The sequence below is a fragment of the Herpailurus yagouaroundi genome, unplaced genomic scaffold, assembly GCF_014898765.1.
Source record: "Herpailurus yagouaroundi ecotype Mexico unplaced genomic scaffold, PumYag 28, whole genome shotgun sequence".
Classification (NCBI taxonomy): domain Eukaryota; kingdom Metazoa; phylum Chordata; class Mammalia; order Carnivora; family Felidae; genus Herpailurus; species Herpailurus yagouaroundi.
The window spans coordinates 63,887,171-63,910,958 of record NW_024412376.1 but is presented as its reverse complement, the minus strand read 5'-3'; the positions used below and the strand labels follow the sequence as shown (position 1 = coordinate 63,910,958).

At 40.0% G+C, this 23,788-nt stretch overlaps 1 protein-coding gene across 2 annotated transcripts in view; it reads left to right on the top strand.

Moving 5' to 3' along the window:
* The first annotated feature begins 13 nt into the window (after positions 1–13).
* FGF2 (fibroblast growth factor 2) overlaps positions 14–23,788 on the top strand; it is a 64,721-nt gene continuing 40,946 nt past the window's right edge. Inside the window, exon 1 of one of the 2 annotated variants that reach the window (XM_040474614.1) lies at positions 14–278. In XM_040474614.1, coding sequence (XP_040330548.1) covers positions 101–278 — 178 coding nt within the window. In that variant the 5' untranslated portion in view covers positions 14–100. The remainder of the gene's footprint in view (positions 279–23,788) is intronic. The other variant, XM_040474616.1, reaches the window with a different exon arrangement.

Genomic DNA, 23,788 nt, shown 5'->3' with positions numbered 1-23,788 from the left:
GGGCCGTGCCCCGGACCGGGTCGGGGGCCGGGGCCGGGGGACGGCGGCTCCCCGCGCGGCTCCTGGGGCGCGGGCACCCCGGCAGGGCCCCGGGGGGGCCATGGCAGCCGGGAGCATCACCACGCTGCCCGCCCTGCCGGAGGACGGCGGCAGCGGCGCCTTCCCGCCCGGCCACTTCAAGGACCCCAAGCGTCTGTACTGCAAAAACGGGGGCTTCTTCCTGCGCATCCACCCCGACGGCCGAGTGGATGGGGTCCGGGAGAAGAGCGACCCTCACAGTGAGTGCTGGCCGGCTCTTCTTCCCCGATCCCATCTCCACTCTTGTGGTTCTCTCCCCCTCCGCTCCATTCCCTCCTCCGCGCTTCTTCCTTCTCTTCACCCCGACCTTAGTGGGACTTGTGGTTTCTTTCCTAGCGGCCCTCGGTGGTTTCGGGTTCACCACTCGCCCCTTCCTCCCCAGCTGCGGTGTCGGGTGAGATCCTTCCCCAGGCTTTGGAGTGTGCCAGTTTCCCCTGGTAAACCAGTCCCCTGGGCCCTGAGCCTCCAAGGCCTGGGAGGCGGGCTCCCTTCGCGCAGACAACCTGTAACTTAGGGGATGCCCAACGGCGGAGAGGCGAGCGGCTTGCGGAGAAACAGTCTGGGTCCCCATCCTAAAGTTCCAACCCCTTCTGTGTTGGATGCGCGAAGTCCCGCGGACAAAGGCGGGGGGGGGGGGGCCCAAGGCTGAATTAAGTGCTCTTCACTGGAAAAATACCTTTCCAGAGTGTGCCCTTAAACTCTGATTTGGTAGGATCCAGGCCATCTGGCACACTGCTCTTACACATCCATTTCTATTTTTTTCCAAATTGCCGAAAGCTGAAGCCGCAGAAGATGTGGACCTTTTGTTAAAGTGCGACACACTTTTGTTTCAATAGTGACAAGAACTGCAAAAACTTTTATCTTTCGCCTGCAGTTATTAGCTTTGGGACCTTGAGCTTGTTTTCTGATACCTAAAAATGGGGGTAATGTCTACCTTGCAGCAGGTTTGAGGATCAAATGAGAATTCATACAAAGTGCGAAGAGAACTCATTTTACCATCGTACACTTTTGTGTTCTGTGAAGAATAATCTGTGGCTATAGAAATAACACTAGCCTAAATCATTAGTTCTCAAACTACAGGAGTGCATTAGAATCACCTGGGGGGGGGCGGTTATAACACATTGCTGAACGTTGTCTCCCAGAGTTTCTGCTTCCTTAGGCCTAGAATTCCTTACGCCTGATAATTTGCATTTGTAACACGTTCTCAGGTGATGCTGACCTGGGACCACACTTTGAGACCCACTGGTCTAGAGAAAAGAGAGGGAAAAGGGCATAAAACTGGCTGACACCCTTGGAATTTGAAGTGAGAGAAGGAGGATCAGAGCGTATTGTAACTGTTCTCCTGTAAGTGTAGGTAAAAAGTCTGTTTTAAAAGCTGTGAGTTCCACCTTTATTGGTTTCTGGTGAAGAATCTGATCCTCTATTTGCCTGAGAAAAGACCTGCAGGAGTTCCGAGCTCCACGCCCCAGGAGTCACCTCTTTATCCTAAGATGCTGAAGGAATGTCCTTCCCACCTGTGAAGTGATTGGAAGAGGCGAAAGCTTTGCACTGAGATCTGAGTTGACAAATGAGAAATGTGCTTTTATATTGCTTGGGTTTTTATTGATTCCAAAGCAGCAACAAGCAAAAGATGCAGGTCTTTCATTTTTTTCCAGGCCTGCCATAATTTTTAAATGTTATCAACCGCTTCTATTCAGTAAAACTGAAAAGATGCTCATAATCCAATATGTATGGGTTAGTGCTATTTCTCTATTTTAGTAATTTGAATAGGTTTTCCAAATTAAATTTTAAGCTTTGTGTTTGAAGTTTGTTTTGCAGTAGTCTGCTAGGTGAACACAGCTGATTAGGGCCAGGTGCATATATATCCCAATGAGTTTTGTTCTTTTCTAGCAGCATAAACTGTCTATAATAATAAAAAAGGAACATGTTCTAGGACTACAAGATAAAAGAGCTCTCCTCCATATTAGGTTCATGTTGGACTTTCCCCTAGTACTCTGTCTCTCTCTCTTTTTTTTTTTTTAAGACCCTTTATTAGTTGCTGGATTTTTTTTTTCCTTTGAAGCTTTTGATACCCTATTTCCTTTAGAATATAACTGTATGGGGGCTAGTGACTGAGGATAATTCTGAATTGCATACCACACTACCACCCTTGTAATAATAGTTGTTAACTGTTTCTTTCCAACTCTGAGTTTTTTTGCTATCTTATTTTACCTCACTGGTTCTCATAGGTGGGTGATTTTGCCCCACCCCCCCAACGTCTGGCAATGCCTGGAGACATTTTTGGCTCATTTGGAAGGGTGCTACTGGTATCTAGGAGATCCAAGCCAGGGATGCTGTTAACCATCCTACAGTGCATCCTACTTTATCCCAGCCACAATTTTTCTTTTCTTTCTTTCTTCTTCTTCTTTTTTTTTTTTTTTTTTTTGGAAAGAGAGAGAAGCCTAAACAGGCTCTTCACTAGGCTCGATCTCACAAACTATGAGATGATGACCTGAGCCGAAATCAAGAGTTGGACGCTTAACTGACTGAGCCACCCAGGTGCCCCAGATCCCAGACGTTAATAGTGCTAAGGTTGAGAATCCTTCCAACTTGATAACTAGCTAAAGACTACATGTTAAAAGTGAAGATTAGAATACTCCAGATTAGTGGAGGGTACTGATTTTTTTTCACCTTTTACCAGGCAATAGACTAACAATACAAACCTAAAGATGTGATGAATTTAAACCACTTCTGTGTAGCTCAACGTGGACATAAGTTTAAGTACAGTCTATTTTTCTGACATGTCAAAGCTGTGCTGATAGTTGGCCAAACCAAGATAAGACCGATGGGAAAGATACAAGGAAAAATGATTGTGGACATGATATAACAGTATCTTCCCAACCACATTTCCTCCATTACCCCAAGCAAATGAGACTGACCAGAAAACATGGGGAAAAAAGAGCAGAGTTGATGGTTGTGACAATTTCCCACTGAATTATGGCTCAGATATCTAGACCTATTTGAAAAGTTAAAAACCCCCTAGTCTCATTCCTCAAACTGTCCAGTTGACCTGAAAATCTCTCCGAGATTTATTCCTTTGGCATGACCATTTTCTGCCCTGATGTCTTTTAAAATGCAAATATCCTTTGGGTATTTGGAGGGATGGTATAAATGTGGCGGGTGCTGGTTAGGTATGGGGGATGTGTCTTAGGTGCTGAAGGGGGAGACAGGGCAAGGAGGTGTGAGGTGGGGAGGGCAGAGGCAGAAATGGAAAGGGGAGGGAGAAGACTGAATATCAATTTTCCAACTTCTCAGTGTTGTTGAAGGCCCCTTTTGCTTCATACCTGGGTATTCTGCTTTATTTTCACTTGAAAGGGCCAATTTTCGTGCACTTTCCTTCTAGTCATGGAGTAGCTTTTGTTTGACATGAGATTTTGATAGAAGCACAATACAGTGACAAGAGTCTGTTTCTCCAGCATGTGTGCTCCTCACCCAGCTTCCTTGTGTCCTGGATGTTTTAATTGGCCCCTTCCAAATGTCCATGGGATTGTGTAACATTAAGTATTTACTCTTAAGTAGTGAACTATGTGAAAACTTCCAAAGAGAGAACACTTTAGCCTGAGTAGCACGTACGCTGTGTGGTGGAGTGTAGCAAGAGAAATGTATGCTGCCTATGTACATTTTAGCATTAAATTTGGTCCAGATGCTCTTATTTAGGAAAAACTGGAGGCGGTTAGCAGTGGTTTCTACCCTTGGGCTTCTCTTGGGAGCTGACTGCCTGCTTGCCATACTTGTCTGCTTCCAGGTTCTAGAGGATACTGAGACTTGGAGACGCAGAGGGACCTGCCCACTCCTGTGTGGAGCAGGGATGGCATCCTGGCCCGCGTGACACCCGTGCCCTTTGCCACGGCACATATTCCATGTGACTCGACTCATAAAAACATGGACTTGTGAAATTCAGAGGGAGGTGTCAGACCTTTTAGTTCACTGATCTTGTTTTATTGAAGACAGTATTGAGGGTCAGAACAGTAACTGATCACCTGCCTTCATATGCCGATTTCCCTTGTGATCATCCTGAATGAGCTTCTTGCCCACCAGGTCCCTTGCCTTCTATTCCTGCCCTCCTCCAGCCTCATTGCACTCTTCCGTTCAGTCAGAGAGAACACCCTCCAGGGGCCCCACTTTGTGGGCTTTCTCCATTTCAGAGCACTGGGGAAGCCAGCCCCTTGGAGGAGGTCTTACTGGTTCACAGGTTACCTCTAGTTATGTTCCCAGGGCATTGGATAAAGCCACCTTTCTTCTCTACTTCATGTAAACGGAACCATTGATTCAGTGATTCTAGATTCTCTCCCCCATCTTTTTTTGGGTAATATCTGGCAAGTGGATCCCACTAATTTGCCTCAATAAACACAATGTTTACTGTAATGCTATTTATGTGCAGTAAACAAATGAAGTAAGAATCTAATAGCTCATTTAATCATGGAAATCATGTCATTGGTACAGCAATGAAAGGACAATTCATGAGTCATAGATATTACCACACCTTAGCCTTTTAAGAAGGGTTAGATGCCAAGTGACTTCAGCCTAGAAGAGGCAATATCCCCTGTGACATGCCCTGAGGGCACTCCTTGTGTTTATAAAATGTCCATTATATAATTAGGCTTTGACAATGGTATGACAACGGAGTTCTAAGTATTCTCATTTAGATTTTTGATAGCATTTTAAATGGATGGGTATGATTTTTAAGTTAATCTGAAAATAAAATATTACAGATGTAATAAAACACGAACCGTTCTTTTATACATTATAATTATAAAATTGACTTTATTCATCTACGCATTGATTCTCAGAAATCCCCATCTGTGATATTAAAAAAGGTGATTTTTTAGGTCTCACATCATTAGAACTGTTATTTTTAAGCCACAAGATGTCTGTACAACAGGATAATGACTACATATGTGCCATAGCCTTTTCTTGTTTTTCCAAATTCCAGTGTTGATTTTCCAAAAACCCTACTTGGGCCCCTTTGTCCTGTGGCACACATCTGTTAGAAGGCTGCGTGGGGTAAGAGTCTAAGACGTGAACTGGAGCAAGGCAAATCCACACATTGGGGCAAAAACCTTAACCTCATTACAGTATTCTATCCAAGCAAATGTGTTGTGTTTTGCTTTTGAGTTTGTCATTTTCTGCACTCTGAAACCGGAGATCTGGCCTTGTACTTGTATGCCGTCAGTGCTCAATAAATATCCAATGCTTGATTGTTTGCAAAATAATTTAGAATATTGTATCTTTAGGAAATGCAGTTGTGGCTCAATGTTTCCTTGTTGTATTCATTGTTATATTAGCTATTGTATTCTCCTTTGCTATCAAATCCTTCCTCTAATCTAGGTTATTCATAGCCCCAGGAATTTAGGAGAGGACTAAAAGTGGTAACTCCCAGGGAACCTCACCCCTCGAGCCATAGACTATGTTTCTTAGAAGCCAGACTAGTTCCATTCTAAATTCCTGGAGGATATTTTTAGTTTGAAGAAATTTGGAGGACCTACAGTCAACCGACAGCCAATATTCAGTGTTTAATTTATGTCTCAAGCCAGCTGTCCTCTGTCACTCTTCCTGCGCAAGGTGACTTTTAAATTGACCAGTGTATCCTTAATGCTTGCCTGTTCATTTACAGAAATCTGCAGAGTGTGTGTGTGTGTGTTTGTATTTTCAAAGGGTTACTTACTTTCCCCATATTAACTTATACTCTAAATTGAATTATCTTACAGAATTCTGAAGTGAAAGGTTTCCAGGTTTTTAAGGTATTCTGGAGATTAAAAATTGAGGAAGTTCTTGCATGTATAATTGAACGATTGAAAGGAATTTTCCTGTTTAATTTATAATGTTTTTAATTAAAAAAAATTTTTTTTAATGTTTATTTTTTGAGAGAGAGAGAGAGAGAGAGGAGGAGGGGCAGAGAGAGAGAGAGACAGACAGAATCCGAAGCGGGCTCCAGGCTCTGAGCTGTCAGCACAGAGCCAGATGTGGGACTCAAACCCACAAGCTGTGAGATCATGACCTGAACTGAAGTTCGACGCTTAACTGAGCCACCCAGGCACCCCAGTATAATTTATTTAATTTTAATTAAGATATACATTAATTTGTAACTAATTTATAATTAAACAATAAATAAAATTAGCCAAGAAAAGGTGGTTTTTTTTTTTTTTTTTTGTCTTAAAGAAAATTTGTACAGAGTAGTCATGATCTGGCTAGATTCTGTGAGTACATTGTTCTCTGTTCATGATTTAGGTGCTTGGTGAAGATGCTGACATCTTAAGGTAGGAACCATGAATTCTCCATATAAATAAGCATCATGAACAGCTTAGGACTTTTCCCTCAGGGTGTGCTCACTAAATGTCAGCTGCTGATGAAACCATTTTGTGTGGACTGGCCTGTGTGATAACTACTCATGGCCCGTATTGCTGTAGAAAGCTTAGTTGAGGTTTGCTGTTCCCTTGGTGTAGTAATGCTTGCATTTAGACACTTGGTCAATCTTTTAATGAAGATGATTATATGTAACAAAGTTATATTTGAAAAATATTTGGGAATCTTAGAGATTGGGTGTTAGCATTTCGTAGAGTATTCCATATAGAGAGTGGAATCATTTTTCAGGATAAATAGTAAACTTGTTAGGAATTCTGCTTTCTTTAAGAAGCATTTTGGGTTTTTATCACGTACTATGTGGTATGAAGTTCCTTAGGTATGGTGGATTGTGTGTTCATTCTTTTGTGGCCAATATCCGGGAGTCCTGTGCGTTCTTTTTCTACTTCACCTCCTTTTCTCTTTTTAACTCTGGATCCTGTCCACCCCAGAATTCTACGTAAATCATGCTGGGCCCCAGTCTTCCACTTCAATCATGTGGCCTTATCCAATTTGTCACCCTACTTTTGACACGATACTATTTTCTGCTCCTGTCTTCTTGAGAATTCTTTGGTTTCTGTTATACCACATCAACCTAGTTTTCTCACCCTCCAACTATCCTTTCTTCTGATTTCTCCTTCTTTTGGTCTTTTGCTTTCATATTCCCTAAGGCTCTGTTTTGGGCTTCTACCTTTCTTTCTGTGTACTCATTCCTTCAGCAGATCATTTATGGTCTTCGTCTCAGTCTCTGATTTCCCATCTCTGTGTTGATACTCCGTTTTCTTCTGCTTGCAGGACAGATAAACTGCCACTGTCTCAATTCAAAATGGGTAAAAAAGAACTTAATGTGTTTTTCTCAACCTATTATCTCTTTCTACCCAATTTCTATTTGGAGTGAAATTATTTTTTTAAAGTTTATTTATTTTGAGGCAGGGGAGGGGTAGAGAGAAAGGGGGAGAGAGAGACTCTCAAGCTCTCTCAAAGGCTTAGCACTTTAAGGGCAGAGCTGGATCCAGGGCTCGAACTCACAAACGATGAGATCATGACCTGAGCCCAGGTCAGGAGTCGGATGCTTAGCTGACTGAGCCACCCAGGCACTCCTGTAGTGAAATTGTTCTTGTCTTCAAAGCTAGACACCTCAGAGTCTTCCCCACCTTACTGATTTTTCTTTGCTGTGTCTTTTGATTTCCCCTGCCTTCACTTACCTACAACCAGACCCTACCTGACCACCCTTTTCAAATGTGATCTACCTGCTCAATTTTATTGCCCACTGTTTACCATCCCTACTCCCCTGATGCTGCCAGTGCTCTTGCTTAATTATAGACCATCACTGCTACAGTGACTGGCCTTTCCTCATGTGATCCTTGTTTTGGAAGACGCTCATATCAATTCCTCTCACACACTCTGTTTCCACCTTTCTCTTAAAAAAAAAAAAATCTCTTAACAGCTAATCTCAGCAGTTTTCTTTTTTTGTGAAATGTTCCCTAACTTCCCAGGGAGAAGTCGTTTTTATCTCTTTTTTCCCCATAATACTTGGTACATATGCTACTACAAAGTCTAATGATTTCTGTTGTAATATATTGTTGAATTGTTTCTCTCCTGGAGCGGGACTGTGAACTCCTTGCGGTTAAGGACTGGGACAGGTTTTATGTATCTGACCTCATGCACAGTGGCCACTCAAAGAATGTTTGTTAAGTTCTACATGTACCTGAAAAATTAGCCAACTCTTTTCACTTCCTTTCTGACTTTCTCACATCTTCCTTCTCTTCACCTTTCCTCAGGTTGTTTGCTTGAGCTGGAAAGTCTTCTCAATCCTCTTACCTTATCCTAGTCCTAATCATGCTTCAGGCCGCATTTCTTTCCCACTGTCCTATACCATCTTTCCTTCATGCTTCTAATAGCTTGATGTGTTTTAATTTCATGTCCCCTAATGTTATTAGAAATTCCTAGTTGGTAAGGATTTAAACAAACAAACAAACGTTACCTAACAATCTCTTACTTTCTTTTCTTCTCTGAGGGTCCAAGACTGAATGGACTCATCCCAATTTCTCTTGGCTCCATTTGCTGAATGAATGACCAGGCTGAGGCCTATGAAGAGATTCAATCTACATTTGTGGAATGAGCTAGAACTTTAAATAAATAAGCATAAATACTTAAGAATGAGGCATGTAAAGTGGATAAATTGAATGTAGCATCACTGTAGTTCTTTCTGTAGACACCTTTCATGTTATTTAAAGGGGGCAATAAAGGTAAAACATAATTGTTTGTTAACAGTACTTAAAATTTTTTTAAATGTTTATTTTTGAGAGAGATAGAGTGTGACTGAGGGAGGGCCAAGAGAGAGAGGGACACAGAATCCAAAGGAGGATCCAGGCTCTGAGCTGTCAGCACAGAGCCCGATGTGGGGCTTGAACCCACAAACTGTAAGATTATGACCTGAGCTGAAGTCAGACGCTTAACCAACTGAGTCACCAGGTGCCTCTAGCATTATTTTTTATTGTGGAATTTTTTCTTGTCAGCTATTGAATAACACATCAGTATTTCTAGCCAATTCCAGAACTAGTTCTAATCCTCTAAGATCTGAGAATTCATACTTCAATCAGACACTTTAATCCTTAAACCTCTATCTCTTAAATTTAAAACCAGTGAATCATTTTATAAATTAGGATTAAAAACTATCTGGTACCATTGTTAGTATACTTTTTTGGGTGAGGAAATGGCACAAATAGTTTAATCCTAATAGATTTATGAGCCAGAATTCATTACAATCTTAAAACTCTTAAAAGGATAGAAATTGTATGACAAAGTGAGTCATAGTCTTTGTGATGTGATGTCTGTAAGGATGGGTGGGAGAAATTGCTGAATGACCAGTCTTATTCTACTCCTTTCTAAGCTGAATCATTTTGCAAATAGAAAACAATTCATAGGTTATTCAGTGGTCATTACATAAATAGAAAATGGAAAAGAGTAACAGAATCAAATAATACCTCCATTTAAAAAATTACTTTCTGAATTGTATCACTTGATGAACAGTCTTTGTCTTGAATTAGAAACAAAATTTATTTACTGCTTTAATAACATGTATCTTTTAATCTAACACCTGTGGTCTTGGTCTCTGTCTCTGCCTCTTCTATTAATTATATTAATTTTCTTGCCTAGATTTTTTTTTTCTTTCTCCTGTGTAATTTGATCTTTCTCCTCATAGCTATTTCTAGCTTTGACTTGTTTGAAGATAGTGTGTGTATGTTGGGGAGAGGTGTCATTTACTTACGGGCTCGATGACACTTGAATTGGATAGGGATTCAAGAGAAGAAGGACCTTTTAATCTTGGAAATATTGATTTGGTGTAGGCATAATCTTGCATTTTGCATGGTTGGTCCTCTTTTGTTAGTTTTCTTATTTGGAGGTTTGGAGAGCCTTTCTTGGAGGCAAATTTCATCTTAATCTTTAAATGTAAGATTAATTAACCTTATTTCCTTATTTTCTTTGAGGGCAAGGCATTTGTCCAAAACATTATGTGAAAAAAGAAATATTCTATTTTATGTTTCTAAGTTTTAGAAGTTCTTCTTACATATTTATATTTTTACATTACTCTAAACTCAATAATTTAGTAATGGGAATATAATGCAAGTAAAATTGGGAAGACAATCTTGCTAACTGGTTCAATAGAGATACCATATAAAAAGAGGACATTTATAGCAGGTGTTGGATTAAAAAATAATGAATTGCACAACTCTTTCAGCTATTATAGGGTTGGAGAAATGGGGCACAGATTATTTTGTAGGGAGGCTACTAAAGCCATGAAGTATTTATAGGATCTGTCCAACTTTGGCCAGATGCCTAGGGAGATTGCCATAGTGATAGGCAAAGTCACTGTACCTTGCAGGACAGGAAGGGCCAGATGGTTGGTTTTCATCTCAGTATTCCCAGGACCTTGATATTTACTGAATATTTTTTGAATGAGTAAGTGAATGAATTAAATTCTTGAAGATACGTTCTGTGTCAGTTCTTACAAATAATATGTTTAATCTTGATTATAAATTTATGAAGCACAAGTGTCATTATATGCCTCTTATAGATAATACAGTCTTTGCTATTAGCTTTTCAAAACACGATCTCTTTGTGACAAGTGTGAATTATGCCTTGTAGACTTCTTAGTGTTTAGAATACAGATTCAAACATGGTCAGAATTCCAGATAGACATGTAGCAGAAATTTAAACAAATATGATTTATTAAAAATTTTTTTATTTTAATTTTTTTAATGTTTATTTTTGAGAGAGAGAGGCAGAGAGAGACAGATATACAGAATCTGAAGCAGGCTCTAGGCTCTGAGCTGTCAGCACAGGGTCCCATGCAGGGCTTGAACTCACAAACTGCAAGATTATAACCTGAGCCAAAGTTGGACATTTCACCGACTAAACCACCAGGTTCCCCTAAAAATTTTTTTTCAATGTTTATTTATTTTGAGAGAGAGCTAGTGAGCTGGGCAGGGTCAGAGAGAGAGAGAGAGAGAAAGGAGAGAGAATCACAAGCAGCCTCTGCTCTGTCAGCATAGAGCTGGATTTGGGGCTCAAGCTCAGGAACCATGAGATCATGACCTGAGCCAAAATCAAGAGTCAGATGCTTAACTGACTGAGCCACCCAGGCACCCTTAAATTATTTTTTTAAATCACTATTTCTAGGGGCACCTTGGTGTTTCAGTCAGGTTGTGTGCTGACATCATGGAGCCTGCTTTGGATTCTCTCCTTCTCTCTCTCTGTCCCTCCCATGCTCACACCCTCTCTCTTTCTCTCTCTCAAGATAAATAAACATAAAAAAAAAAAAAGAAATGCAACAGATGTACATTGATTTTTGTATCCTGTGACTTACTGAATTTGTTCATCAGTTCTAGCAGTTTTTTGGTGGTCTTTCCGGTTTTTTATTTATAGTATCATGTCATCTACAAATAGTGGAACTTTGACTTCTTCCTTACGGATTTGGATGTCTTTTATTTCTTTTTGTTGTCTCACTGCTGTGGCAAGGATTTCCTATATTATGTTGAATAAAACTGGTGAGGGTGGACATCCTTGTCTGGTTCCTGATCTTAGGGGAAAAGCTCTCAGTTTTTTCCCATTAAGGATTTAGGTGTGGGTTTTTCATATATGTCTTTTATTATGTTGAGGTATGTTCCCACTAAACCTACTTTGTTGAGGGCTTTCCTCATGATTCAATGTCATACTTTGTCAAATGCTTTTTCTGAATCCATTGAAATGATTATGTGGTTCTTATCCCTTCTTTTATTGATGTGATGTATCACATTGATTGATTTGCAATATTGAATCACCCTTGCAACCCAGGAATAAATCCCACTTGATCATAGTGAATTTTTTTTTTTTTTAATGTATTGTTGGATTCTGTTTGCTGTTATTTTGTTGAGAATTTTTACATCTGTGTTCCAAGATACTGGCTTGTAGTTCTCTTTTTTACTGACGTCTTTATCTAGTTTTGGTATTAGGGTAATGCTGGCCTCATAGAATTAACATGGAAGTTTTCCTTTTCTATTTTTTGGAATAGTTTAAGATGAATAGGTATTAATTCTTCTTTAAATGTTTGGTAGAATTCACCTGTAAAGCCATCTGGTCCTGGACTTTTGTTTGTTGGAAGTTTTTTGATTACTGACTCTATTTCTTTGCTGGTTATCAATCTGTTCAAATTTTCTATTTCTTTCTGTTTGAGTTTTGGTAGCTTATATGTTTCTAGGACTTTGTCCATCTCTTCTCATTTGTACAGTTTGTTGGCATGTGGTTTTTCATAATATTCTTTTATGATTGTTTGTTTTTCTGTGGGGTTGGTTGTTATTTTTCTTCTCTCATTTGTGATTTTATTTATTTAAGTCCTTCCTCTTTTTTTTTCTTGCTGTCTGGCTACAGGTTTATCAATTTTCCTGATCCCCCCCTCCCCCCAAAACCAGCTCCTGGTTCATTGATCTGTTCTACTGGTTTTGGGTTTTTTTTTTGTTTTAGTTTCCATATTTTTTATTTCTGCTCTAATCTTTATTGTTTCCTTCTGGTTTTAGGTTTTGTTGTTCTTTTTCTAGCTCCTTTAGGTGCAAGGTTAGGTTATTTGAGATTTTTCTTGCTTTTAGAGTAAGCCTGTATGCCTGTATTGCTATAAACTTCCCTCTTAGAATCACTTTTGCTGCATCCCAGAAGTTTTGGACCATTGTGTTTTCATTTTCATTTGTTTCCATGTACTTTTTAATTTCCTTTTAATTTCCTGGTTGACCCATTCATTGTTTAATAGCATATTATTTAATCTTCATGTATATGTGGTCTTTCCAGATTTTTTCTTGTGGCTGACTTCTAGTTTCATAGTGTTGTGGTTAGAAAATATGTATGGAATGATTTCAGTCTTCTTGAATTTGTTGAGGCTTGTTTTGTGGGCTAATATGTGATCCATTCTAGAGAATGTTCCATGTGCACTTGAAAATAATGTGTATTCTGTTTTGGAATGGAATGTTCTGAATATATCTGTTAAATCCTTCTGGTTCAGGGTGCCATTCAAAGCCATTGTTTTCTTGTTGATTTTCTGTTTAGTTGACTTGTGTATTGATGTAAGTGAGATGTTAAAGTCCTCTACTATTATTGTATTATACAATTATCTGATTATTGATTAGATCCTGTCTGTTTGTTTTTAACTTTGAGGCATTTGGGTGCCTCTATATTGGGTGCATAAATATTTACAATTGTTACACATTGTTGGATTATTCTCATTATTATATAGTGTCCTTCTTTGTCTGTTGTTGTAGTCTTTGTTTTAAGTCTATTTGGTCTGATATAAATATTGCCACTCCAGCTTTCTTTGACCTCCATTTGCATGATAGATGTTTGTCCACCCCTTTCCTTTCTAATTGCAGGTGACTTTAGATCTAAAAAGTTTTGTAGGCAGCGTATGGATGAGTCTTTTTTTTTTTTAATTTTAATTTTAAATTTTTAAATTTACATCCAAATTAGTTAGCATATAGTGCAACAATGATTTCAGGAGTAGATTCCTTACTGCCCATTTAGCCCATCCCCCCCCTCCAGTAACCCTTAGTTTGTTCTCCATATTTATGAGTCTCTTCTGTTTTGTCCCCCTCCCTGTTTTTGTATTATTTTTGTTTCCCTTCCTTTATGTTCATCTGTTTTGTCTCTTAAAGTCCTTATATGAGTGAAGTCATATGATTTTTGTCTTTCTCTGACTAATTTCACTTAGCATAATACCCTCCAGTTCCATCCACGTAGTTGCAAATGGCAAGATTTCATTCTTTTTGATTGCCGAGTAATACTCCATTGTGTGTATGTGTGTGTGTGTGTGTGTGTGTGTGTGTGTGTGTGTGTATACACACACACACACACCACATCTTCTTATTCCATTCATCTGTCGATGGACATTTGGGCTCTTTCCATACTTGGGCTATTGTTGATAGTGCTGCTATAAACATGGGGGTGCATGTGTCCCTTCGAAACAGCATGCCTGTATCCCTTGGATAAGTGCCTAGTAGTGCAATTGCTGGGTTGTAGGATAGTTCTATTTTTAATTTTTTTGAGGAACCTCCATACTGTTTTCCAGAGTGGCTGCACCAGCTTGCATTCCCAGCAGCAATGCAAAAGAGATCCTTTTTCTCCGCATCCTCGCCAACATTTGTTGTTGCCTGAGTTGTTAATGTTAGCCATTCTGACAGGTGCGAGATGGTATCTCATTGTGGTTTTGATTTGTATTTCCCTGATGATGAGTGATGTGGAGCATTTTTCATGTATCGGTTGGCCATCTGGATGTCTTCTTTGGAGAAGTGTCTATTCATGTCTTTTTCCCATTTCTTCACTGGATTATTTGTTTTTTGGGTGTTGAGTTTGATAAGTTCTTTATAGATTTTGGGTATTAACCCTTTATCTGATATGTCGTTTGCAAATATCTTCTCCCATTCTGTCATTGCCTTTTAGTTTTGCTGATTGTTTCCTTTGCTGTGCAGAAGCTTTTTATTTTGATGAGGTCCCAGGAGTTCATTTTTGCTTTTGTTTCCCTTGGCTCCAGAGACATGTTAAGAAGTTGCTGCAGTCAAGGTTAGAGAGGTTTTTGCCTGCTTTCTCCTCTAGTATTTTGATGGCTTCCTGTCTTACATTTATGTCTTTCATCCATTTTGACTTTATTTTTGTGTATGGTGTACGAAAGTGGTCCAGGTTCATTTTTCTGCATGTCACTGTCCAATTTTCTGAACACCATTTGCTGAAGAGACTGTCTTTATTTCCATTGGATATTCTTTCCTGCATTGTCAAAGATTAGTTGGACATACGTTTGTGGGTCCATTTCTGGGTTCTCTGTTCTGTTCCATTGATCTGAATGTCTGTTCTTGTACCAGTACCATATTCTCTTAATGATTACAGCTTTGTAATATAGCTTGAAGTCTGGGATTGCGATGCCTGCTGCTTTGGTTTTCTTTTTCAAGATCACTTTGGCTATCCAGGGTTTTTCTGGTTCTGTACCAATTTTAGGATTATTTGTTCTAGCTCTGTGAAGAATGCTGGTGTTATTTTGATAGGGAAGTCTTGTGTTTTTGTTTTTAATCCATTCTGTTACCTTATGTCTTTAAAAACATTTTTTTTTTGACATTTGTTCAATTTTGAGAGACAGAGACAGAGCATGAGGGGGGGGGTGCGGGGCACAGAGAGAAAGGGAGACGCAGGATTATAAGAAGGCTCCAGGCTCTAAGCTGTTGGCACAGAGCTCACAAAATGCAAGTTCATGACCTGGGCTGAAGTTGACTGCCCAACTCACTGAGTCACCCAAGCGCCCCTCACCTTATGTTTTTTGATTGGAGCATTTGGTCCATTTATGTTCAAAGTAATTATTGGTATGTATTTTGTCATATTATTTGTTTTGTGGTTGTTTCTGAAGATTTTTTCTGATCCTTTCTTGTTTTTCTCTCATGGTTTACTGATTTTCTTTAGTGATATATGTATTTGGAGACACATACATATATATTGATTTCTTTCCCTTTATTCTTTATATATTAGTGGTTTTTGATATATGGTTACCATCAGGTCTGTGTATAACATCTTCACATATAGCAGTGTACATTAAGTTGATGGTTGTTTAAGTTTAAAGCCTTAAAGTTAAAATCTTCTTCTCTCCATGTTTTAGGTAATATGCTGTTTATATCCTTTTATTTTGTTTATATCCTTTTAGTTGTTTATATCATTTTTTTGACTCATTTTTTTTTTTTTTTTTTTTTTACAGAAGCATACATTTTTACAGCTTTTGAGTTTCCTACCTTATACTGTCACTTTTGGTCTTTCCTTTCCACTCAAGGATTTCCCTTAATATTTATTACAGGATTTGTTTAGTGGTCATGAACTCCTTAAATATTTTTTTTTGTCTGGGAAACTCTTTATCTCTCCTTCTATTCTGAATGATAGCTTTGCTGCAAAGAGTATTCTTGGCTGCAGATTTTTCCCATTCAGGATGTTGAATATATCATGCTGCTCCCTTCAGCTTGCCAAGTTTCTGTTGAAAAACCACCTGTAAGCCTTAGTGGTTTTCTTTTGTAAGTTACTGTCTTCTTTTGTCTTGCTGCTTTAAAATTTTTTTCTTTATCGTATGTTGTCTAATTACGATATGTCTTGGTGTGTGTCTGCTTTTGTTGATTTTGATGAGAGTTCTCTGTGCCTCCTGGATCTAGTCACCTGTTTTCTTTTCCAGATTAGGGAATTTTTCAGCTATTATTTCTTCAGATAAATTATCTCTCCCCTTTTCCTGTCTCTTCTTCTTCTGGGACTCCTATAATGTGAATGTTACTACATTTGATGGAGTCACTGAGTTCTCTAGGTCTATTCTCATTTTGCATAATTGTCTTTTCTCTCTTGTTCAGCTTGATTATGTTCCATTAGTCTGTCATGTAGATTATTAATTTGTTTCTCAGCTTCTTACAGCCTGCTGTTCATTCCATCAGGTATATGTCTCATTTCATTTTTGTGCCCTTTATCTGTGCTGTGTTATTCCTTATCTCTGTGTTAAAGGTCTCACTCTTGTCTTCCACTATTTTGTTAAGTCCACTGAGTGTCCTTATGGTGATTAATTTAAATTCTCTATCCGGCATGTGACTTATATCTGTTTCACTTAGATCTCCAGCTGTGGCCTTGTCTTGCTCTTTCATTTGGGATAAATTTCTCTGTCTTCTCATTTTGTCTAAGTCTTTTGGCATGTTTCTTTGTGTTGGGAAAGTCAGCTGCATCTCCTATTCTTGAGGGTAATGAACTTCATGATAAAAGGTCCTGTAGTGCCCTTCTGTGTAGTGTCCCTTGCTCCCCAGGGACTGGTTCTTCTGGGAGTGTCCAGTAGGTGCTGTATGTGCTCTGCTTTTTTGTCCTAGCTGCTTCATCCTCAGGCCAGTTGTTTGCAGAGGCTCTCTTTGCCTGTTGTGGGCAGTGTTGGCCTCTGGCCTGAAGGTGGTGCGTTTTAACTAGGTGTGCCTGGTCCGTTTGTGAAATGAGACCTGTCGCCACTGCTGCTGGAACCGAGGCCCTGCAAAACTCCCCCATCAGGAGTTAGGGTGTGGCAGGGGTTTGGACCTTCTTCTAGGGGAAGGGTCTGCTATGCTGGGAGTGAGGCAAGTGTGACTGGGAGGGGGGATTCCACTGGGGTGAGTGGGCGGGGCTTGGTGTAAACAAGTTAGGTAGTGAGCATCCCAGACTTCCTGCAGGTGGCCCTGTGCTTATGCTGAGGGGCCTGGAAGGGAAATGGTGCCTGCCAGTTCCTTTGTTCCCAGAGGGGTGTTTCCGTGAATACTGCTTCTCTGGGACATGCTTGAGATGAGCAACTGACCTCCTCATGTGTGCCCCGGGTGCTCTTCAGATCGCTCTTTTAATACTATATTTCCATAGGCTATTTGCTCTGCCTTTTCTCCAAGAGCAGCACAATGCCCTCTGTCCTCTCTGAGAGCCAGGCACACTGACCTTTAAAACTGCAGGCTTTAAGCCCCACTAGTTGCAAGAACTCAGGAAATTTGCTTTCCAAGCCAATTGCTATGGTGATTTGTTTTTCCCATGGGTTCCTCTGTGTGTTAGTCTCTCACCCTTCTTCTCAGGGACTGTGACTCCCTCCACACCCCTTTGGCCACTCCCAAACCATGTCTCTGCACTTCGTACCTTCTTTGATGTGGCCTTTTCTCTACCTTTAGTTGTGAAGTTTGTTCTGCCAGGCTTCAGGCCAATATCTGGGGTATTTAGGATGATTTAATAATCTAGTTGTATTCATGGAATGAGGGGAGCCTAGGGTCCTCCTCCACTGCCAGTTTTCATACCAACATTTCACAAAAGAAGTTTTGTGTGTGTGTGTGTGTGTGTGTGTGTGTGTGTGTGTGTGTGTGTAACAAAGTCTAGAGTTTTTAATGTTTGGGCTTAGGCCAGGGCCCATAGACTCCATCCCTTTTAATGAACAGGAAAGTAAAAAATTAAAGAAAATTAGTGATATGGATTTATTCTCATAATTTAAAAGTATTCTTAATAGTTGACCTTGTTAATTACCACCAAAGTGATGCTTTCGATTCTTACCCTAAATCAAAGTTATAATTTTGATGAGACCTCCACCCACCTTGTAACAGCAGCGTGGCTAATCTCCCCATACAACAGGAGAATTCATTTAGTTGTTTACATATTCGTTTTACAAGTAATTTTTCTTGGAAGTCACTTCAGGAAGTTACATTACTCAAGAGTCAGATATTGTTTATTTTAATGAGATTAGAAGAAAAAAAATCATTGAGATATCTGGTTATACCTACGTTGCATATTTTCCAGACTTAAATTTATTTTCGTCCTTGTTTAATGATATAGAACTGTAGAGCCGTTGTGTTGTAGAGTTCTGGAGAATCTTGGCCTTACCCAAGGGTATCAAATCCAGAAGTGGGTGAATGTCTGTTAAGCACCTCTATTTTTCTAGAAGGAACCTAATACCCACCATGGCTGACAGTTAAAGCACCTGGTTCTGCTCTCTAGGTAGGCCAGAGAGCTGAACCTTTTGAAAGTTCTGTTGTGGGGAATAATGTTTATGGAAGCTTGACTCAGGATATATAGTATATGTTTACTCCAGGTTGGAGAGTTTAACCTGAGGGTTTGTTCCAAGGACAAGCTCTAGGTTTCCATGATCCTTTAAAAGTAAATGCAAAATATCATGCCAGGGTGTTTTTCTGAGGGTATACATAGCATTTTATCAGATTCTCATATCATTTTATCAGTTGTCCATGGCCCAAAATATATTAAGGACAGTATCACTAGATGCACTAAAGAATATCTTCTAATTAGCCTGACGGTGAGAGAACCATTTTGAATGTGTTGGTGTAAGCCTATAGCTTATTGTGAGTGATTTTTGAGCATAATCTCTGTATGAAACTTGTCTCAGTTAATTCTAAGAAATGTTTAAGCCTGCTGTTTATTTCATTTCATAGTGTCCACTCTGAGGTCCCTTGGGAAAAACTTATCTTTGGTAACTCTGTCAGTACTTATGCTTCTCCTTAGTATCCAGTTTGTTTTAACCTTACTATCTCTGAGGGACTTGTTACTGCTATTGGCTTCTAGAAAGCCAAATATGTCATCTGCTTCTTATGTATAATGATCTGAATCCTGGCCTCGCCAGTTTTCAGCACTTGAATTTACGTTTGCCTCATTTAAAAGCCATTTTTTGGGGCGCCTGGGTGGCACAGTCGGTTGAGCGTCCGACTTCAGCCAGGTCACGATCTCGCGGTCCCAGAGTTCGAGCCCCGCGTCAGGCTCTGGGCTGATGGCTCGGAGCCTGGAGCCTGTTTCCGATTCTGTGTCTCCCTCTCTCTCTGCCCCTCCCCCGTTCATGCTCTGTCTTTCTCTGTCCCAAAAATAATTAAAAAAAAAAAAAAGCCATTTTTAACATTTTTTGTTTGTTTGTTTTGGTATATTGCCAATATCTTTGTAATTCATCTTAAATATTATTGGGACCTGACAAGTTTTACCTCAGTAAAAATAATGTACTTATTGACTTGTTATTTTAACCATTAGGTGTCTACTATATTGTTGTATATAGTATATAGCATTAGGTACTGGGGATTACAAAGTCAAATAAGTTAGGCCCATACCCCATAAAACATGTATTGTTTGGCAGGACAAGTAGAGATGTCCAGAGTTATGCCTGCTTTGCTTGTGTTGTGTGCTTGTGTTGTGATAGAGTGAGGTCATACCAAGGAGAATAGGCGATTCTAACAAAGTCAGAAAAGGCTTCTTTGAGCAGGAGTTCAGGACTGCTGAACTGGATCCTTGGAGGCAAGTAGGTGTTACCACCAAAAAGTGGTGCTTTAGCTTTTTATTCTAAATCAGAGTTAGAGCTTTTTGGTGGACCTTCCAACCAGCTTTTAACAGCAATGTGGCTATTGTGCCCATTCAGCAGAAGAAGTCATTTAGTTATTTACATACACGTTCTGCAACTCAACTGAGTTTTCTTGGAAGGCAAATAAAGTCATGAAGGCCAAGGAAGTACTGCCAGGTTTGGTATGTTTTGGAAACTGCAAATAGTTTGGCATGGCTGGAATGTAGGGTTATGGTAAGTAGCAAGGCCAGCCACATAGGAAGGGCCTGGATTCCGACAGGCCTTATAAACCATGCTGAACAATTTGATCTTTATCCTCAAGGCAGTGGGGAGTCAATGAAATATTTTAATCAGGAGAGTAAGAATATCAGATTTGGGCTTTTATAAAATCACTCAGGTGTGTGGGATGGATGGGAGGGTGTAAGCCTGGGAGTAGGGAGGAGTTAAGAAATTATTACAGTAGTCCAAATTGAGAAACGTAATCTCACACACATTGCCTGGCATGTTGTAAATGATGGATGTGCACTAGAGTGGAAGGGTCTCCATTTTGTCAGGAGACAAAAGGAAATTATTGGAGTAATACTGAAAATGTCCCATTTATGAAAATGCATACATTCAAAAGGATTAGATACTTTTGGACTAAATATGTAGACTAATGTCTGAAAAGGATACACACCAAACTGCTCACAAGTGCTTGTAACTTTGGAGATGGGAATGGAATTGGGAGAGAAGAGATGAAGGAGAATCTTTATTTCTTTACCTATTTATCGAGAAAAATTTAAAACTAATATACCCATATGTTATTTATATAAACATCTCTTGAGAAGAATGAAAGAGGAGTGAGGGAGTGGAGGCTGATGTTGGATACTGCTGTCTAGGGGGTATGAATGTGAAGGGATGGAGACAGGTGAGATAGTGCCTATAGGCTCCTGACTTGGAAGGGCAGAGCTGTGGCTGGGTGTTTGGCCATTGGTCACACAGGTGGGTGGACACAGCGCACCAGCTGACTTGGAGCACTAGCTGCTTGCGAGCAGTGCTCAGGCTTATGCCTTCCTATTAGAAGGAGTTCACTTCTCATTCATCTACCTCTTGGTTTCTCACCTCTTCACTCCCACTCAAGGGATGTGTGGCCTGGGTTATTATCAGTGGAGCTGCTTTACTTTGCTAAGGGGAATGATGTTTAGTTAGCACTTGGGGGCAGAGCATTATTTCTAATTCACTCTAGAGTTTAAGTCAAAGCACACCAAAAATCTAAATCTGAACACATTCTGTGTAATGTAGCTTACTTTTCTAAAGTGTGAAAATCATAACTGTGTTTTTTTGGGAAACTCTCATACTAACAGAGCAATGATTTGGGAAGGATGTGAAGGGACTAGATCAGAACCCAAAGAGGGAGGAGTGTCCCTGCGCACTGGGCTTGGTATACCAGCAGCAGTGCTCAGTGAAAGCCAGCCTGGCTTTGGAGTCCCATCAGAGGCTAGCCTTGCTGTGTGGAGATGCCGCTGCCTAGGCTACAACTGAACAGATGCTCATCACCTGATGACTTCGCAATTTGATTTTTAGGAGGCCTGTATTAGTGATGGTTTTCAAGACAAACAGAAGCAATAGAAGCAGAGAGGGGAGGAAGGGAGGGAGAGATTTATTTTAAGGAATTGTTCACATGAGTATGGAAGCTGGCAGCCTGTGAGGCTGGACACCTGGAGAAGACCCTAATTCTTTTCTAGCAGAATTCCTTACTCAGGGGAGGGTCAGTCTTTTGTTTTCAGGCCCTCAACTGATTGGATGAGGGCCATCTACATTATGGAGGGTTATCTGCTTTACTCAAAGTCTAGTAATTAAAATGTAAGTCTCATCCAAAAACACCTTCACAGAAACATCCAGAGTAATGTTTGACCAAATATCTGGGTACCATGGCCCAGCTAAGTCGACACATAAAAATCACAATCACAGGACCCTTATTGGCATAAGTTCTAGACTGGAGTGTGTCCAGCCCTGGTTTGGTTAAGACCAACTTATTCACTGTGATGCCCCAAGGACATGGGTTGCAGAATTCCTGATAGAGGGACTAGACTGGCTGTCTCTTGAATGAAGAGGTTTAGTTTTGCTTTGGTCCCCAGCTCACCACTGAGGCCCTAAGAAGGCTCCCCCTTACATGACTGGCACTTGCCATGGAACATGGAGTCTAGCTTTTTTCTTCATTCCCTCCTCCCCCCTCTTCCCTCCTCTTTTTCCTCCTTCTCCCTTCTCTTTTCCTCCTTTCTCCCTTCCTCCTTCCCCTCCCCCCTTCTTCAATACAATTGACATACAGTATTATATTAGTTTTAGGTATACAACATAAGGATTTGATACACGTTCACATTGCAAAATGATTACCACAGTAAGTTTAGTTAACATCCATAACCTCATATAGTCACATACTTTTTCTCGTGGTGAGAACTTTAAGGATCTACTCTTACAGCCACTTTCAAAGATAAAACACAGTATCATTAATTATAGTTACCATGCTGTACATTATAACCCCAGGACTTACTTATCTTATAATTGGAAGTTTTACCCTTTTTGCACCTTTACCCATTTTGCTCACCTTCCCACTCCCTGTCTCTGGCAATCACTAATCTGTTTTCTGTATCTGTGAGCCCATTTTTTTTAATACCACAGATAAGTGATATCCTACAGTATATGTCTTTGACTTTTTTCACGTAGTATAATGTGCTCAAGTTTCATTCATATTGTCACAAATGGTAGGATTTTCTTTCTTTTTTTTTTTTTTATGGCTGAATAATAATTCAGTGTGTGTGTGTGTGTGTGTGTGTGTGTGTGTGTGTGTGTGTGTATCACACTTTCTTAATCCATTTATTCCATCAATAGGTACTTAGGTTGTTACCATGTCTTGGCTATTGTAAATAATGCTTCAATGAACATGGGGATGTGGATACCTTTTATAGGTAGTGGTTATGTTTTCTTTGGATAGATACCCAGAAGTGGAATTGCTGGATCATATGGTAGGTTTTAATTTTAATTTTTTGAGCAACCTCCATAGTGTTTTTCATTAGTTTTTTTCTGGTTCTCTTTTCCTCTCCCTGACATGTGTGGGTTAATTTTACTTCTTTAGGATTTCTGAAAACCAGAATAATGATCCTATTCTAGAAGAAAGAATTATTAGAGCAAACAAACAGAGGATTCCCAACAAGATCACAGTACTACTTCTGTGTGGAGATGTTTCAGGCTGCTCTTGCCTGTGATTGTGGAAGGACTACGCTATCCCTGGCCTCTGTCTACTGCCATCTGCTCCAGAGGCTCCCTTGCTCTTCTCTTTTCACAGAACTGAACTGGCCCTCAGATGTCTGTTCCTGAGGACTGGTCAGCAGAGGGGAGTGGAGGCTGTAGTCTGATAGGTACAGGTGCTACTTTTTTGTTTTTTGTTTTTTTTTTAAGTCCTATTCTGGACTGTTATTGGGAACGTCTGTTGCCTCTGTCATAGCATCAACCTCTTTCTTGCAGAGGAAAATCACCATTGATTAGAAGCAGGGGTATCAGCATAACTAGAGGCATTTCTGCTATAGGTTTTTAAGCCTCATGGGAAGTCCAAAATGACATCTATCTATCTACCTATTTATTTATCTATCTATCTATCCATCCATCCATCCATCACTGGCACTGCTGGGACAGAGCTGGGGATTGAAGCAGTGGGAGTTGGTGATGGGCCAGCAGTAGGGGAGTTCTGCCATGGTCTTCACATCTTCCTTATCTGCACTCTGCACATTTGGGTCTCCTTGACTGCCTCTCTTTGTTTATCTTATGACCTCAGGGACAAGGTGACTCTCCACAGGAAGCTCAAAAACCATACCAGAATACCACCAAATACACAGAATTTAGAGTGCTGAGTTTGAAGCAAAATGGCACAAAATGACAAACTCTCTTTGGTGGCTTAGTTGCTGTAAAAACAAAATAGGCAAATGTGATTCACTAAGTGATGAGCTTAGCTTG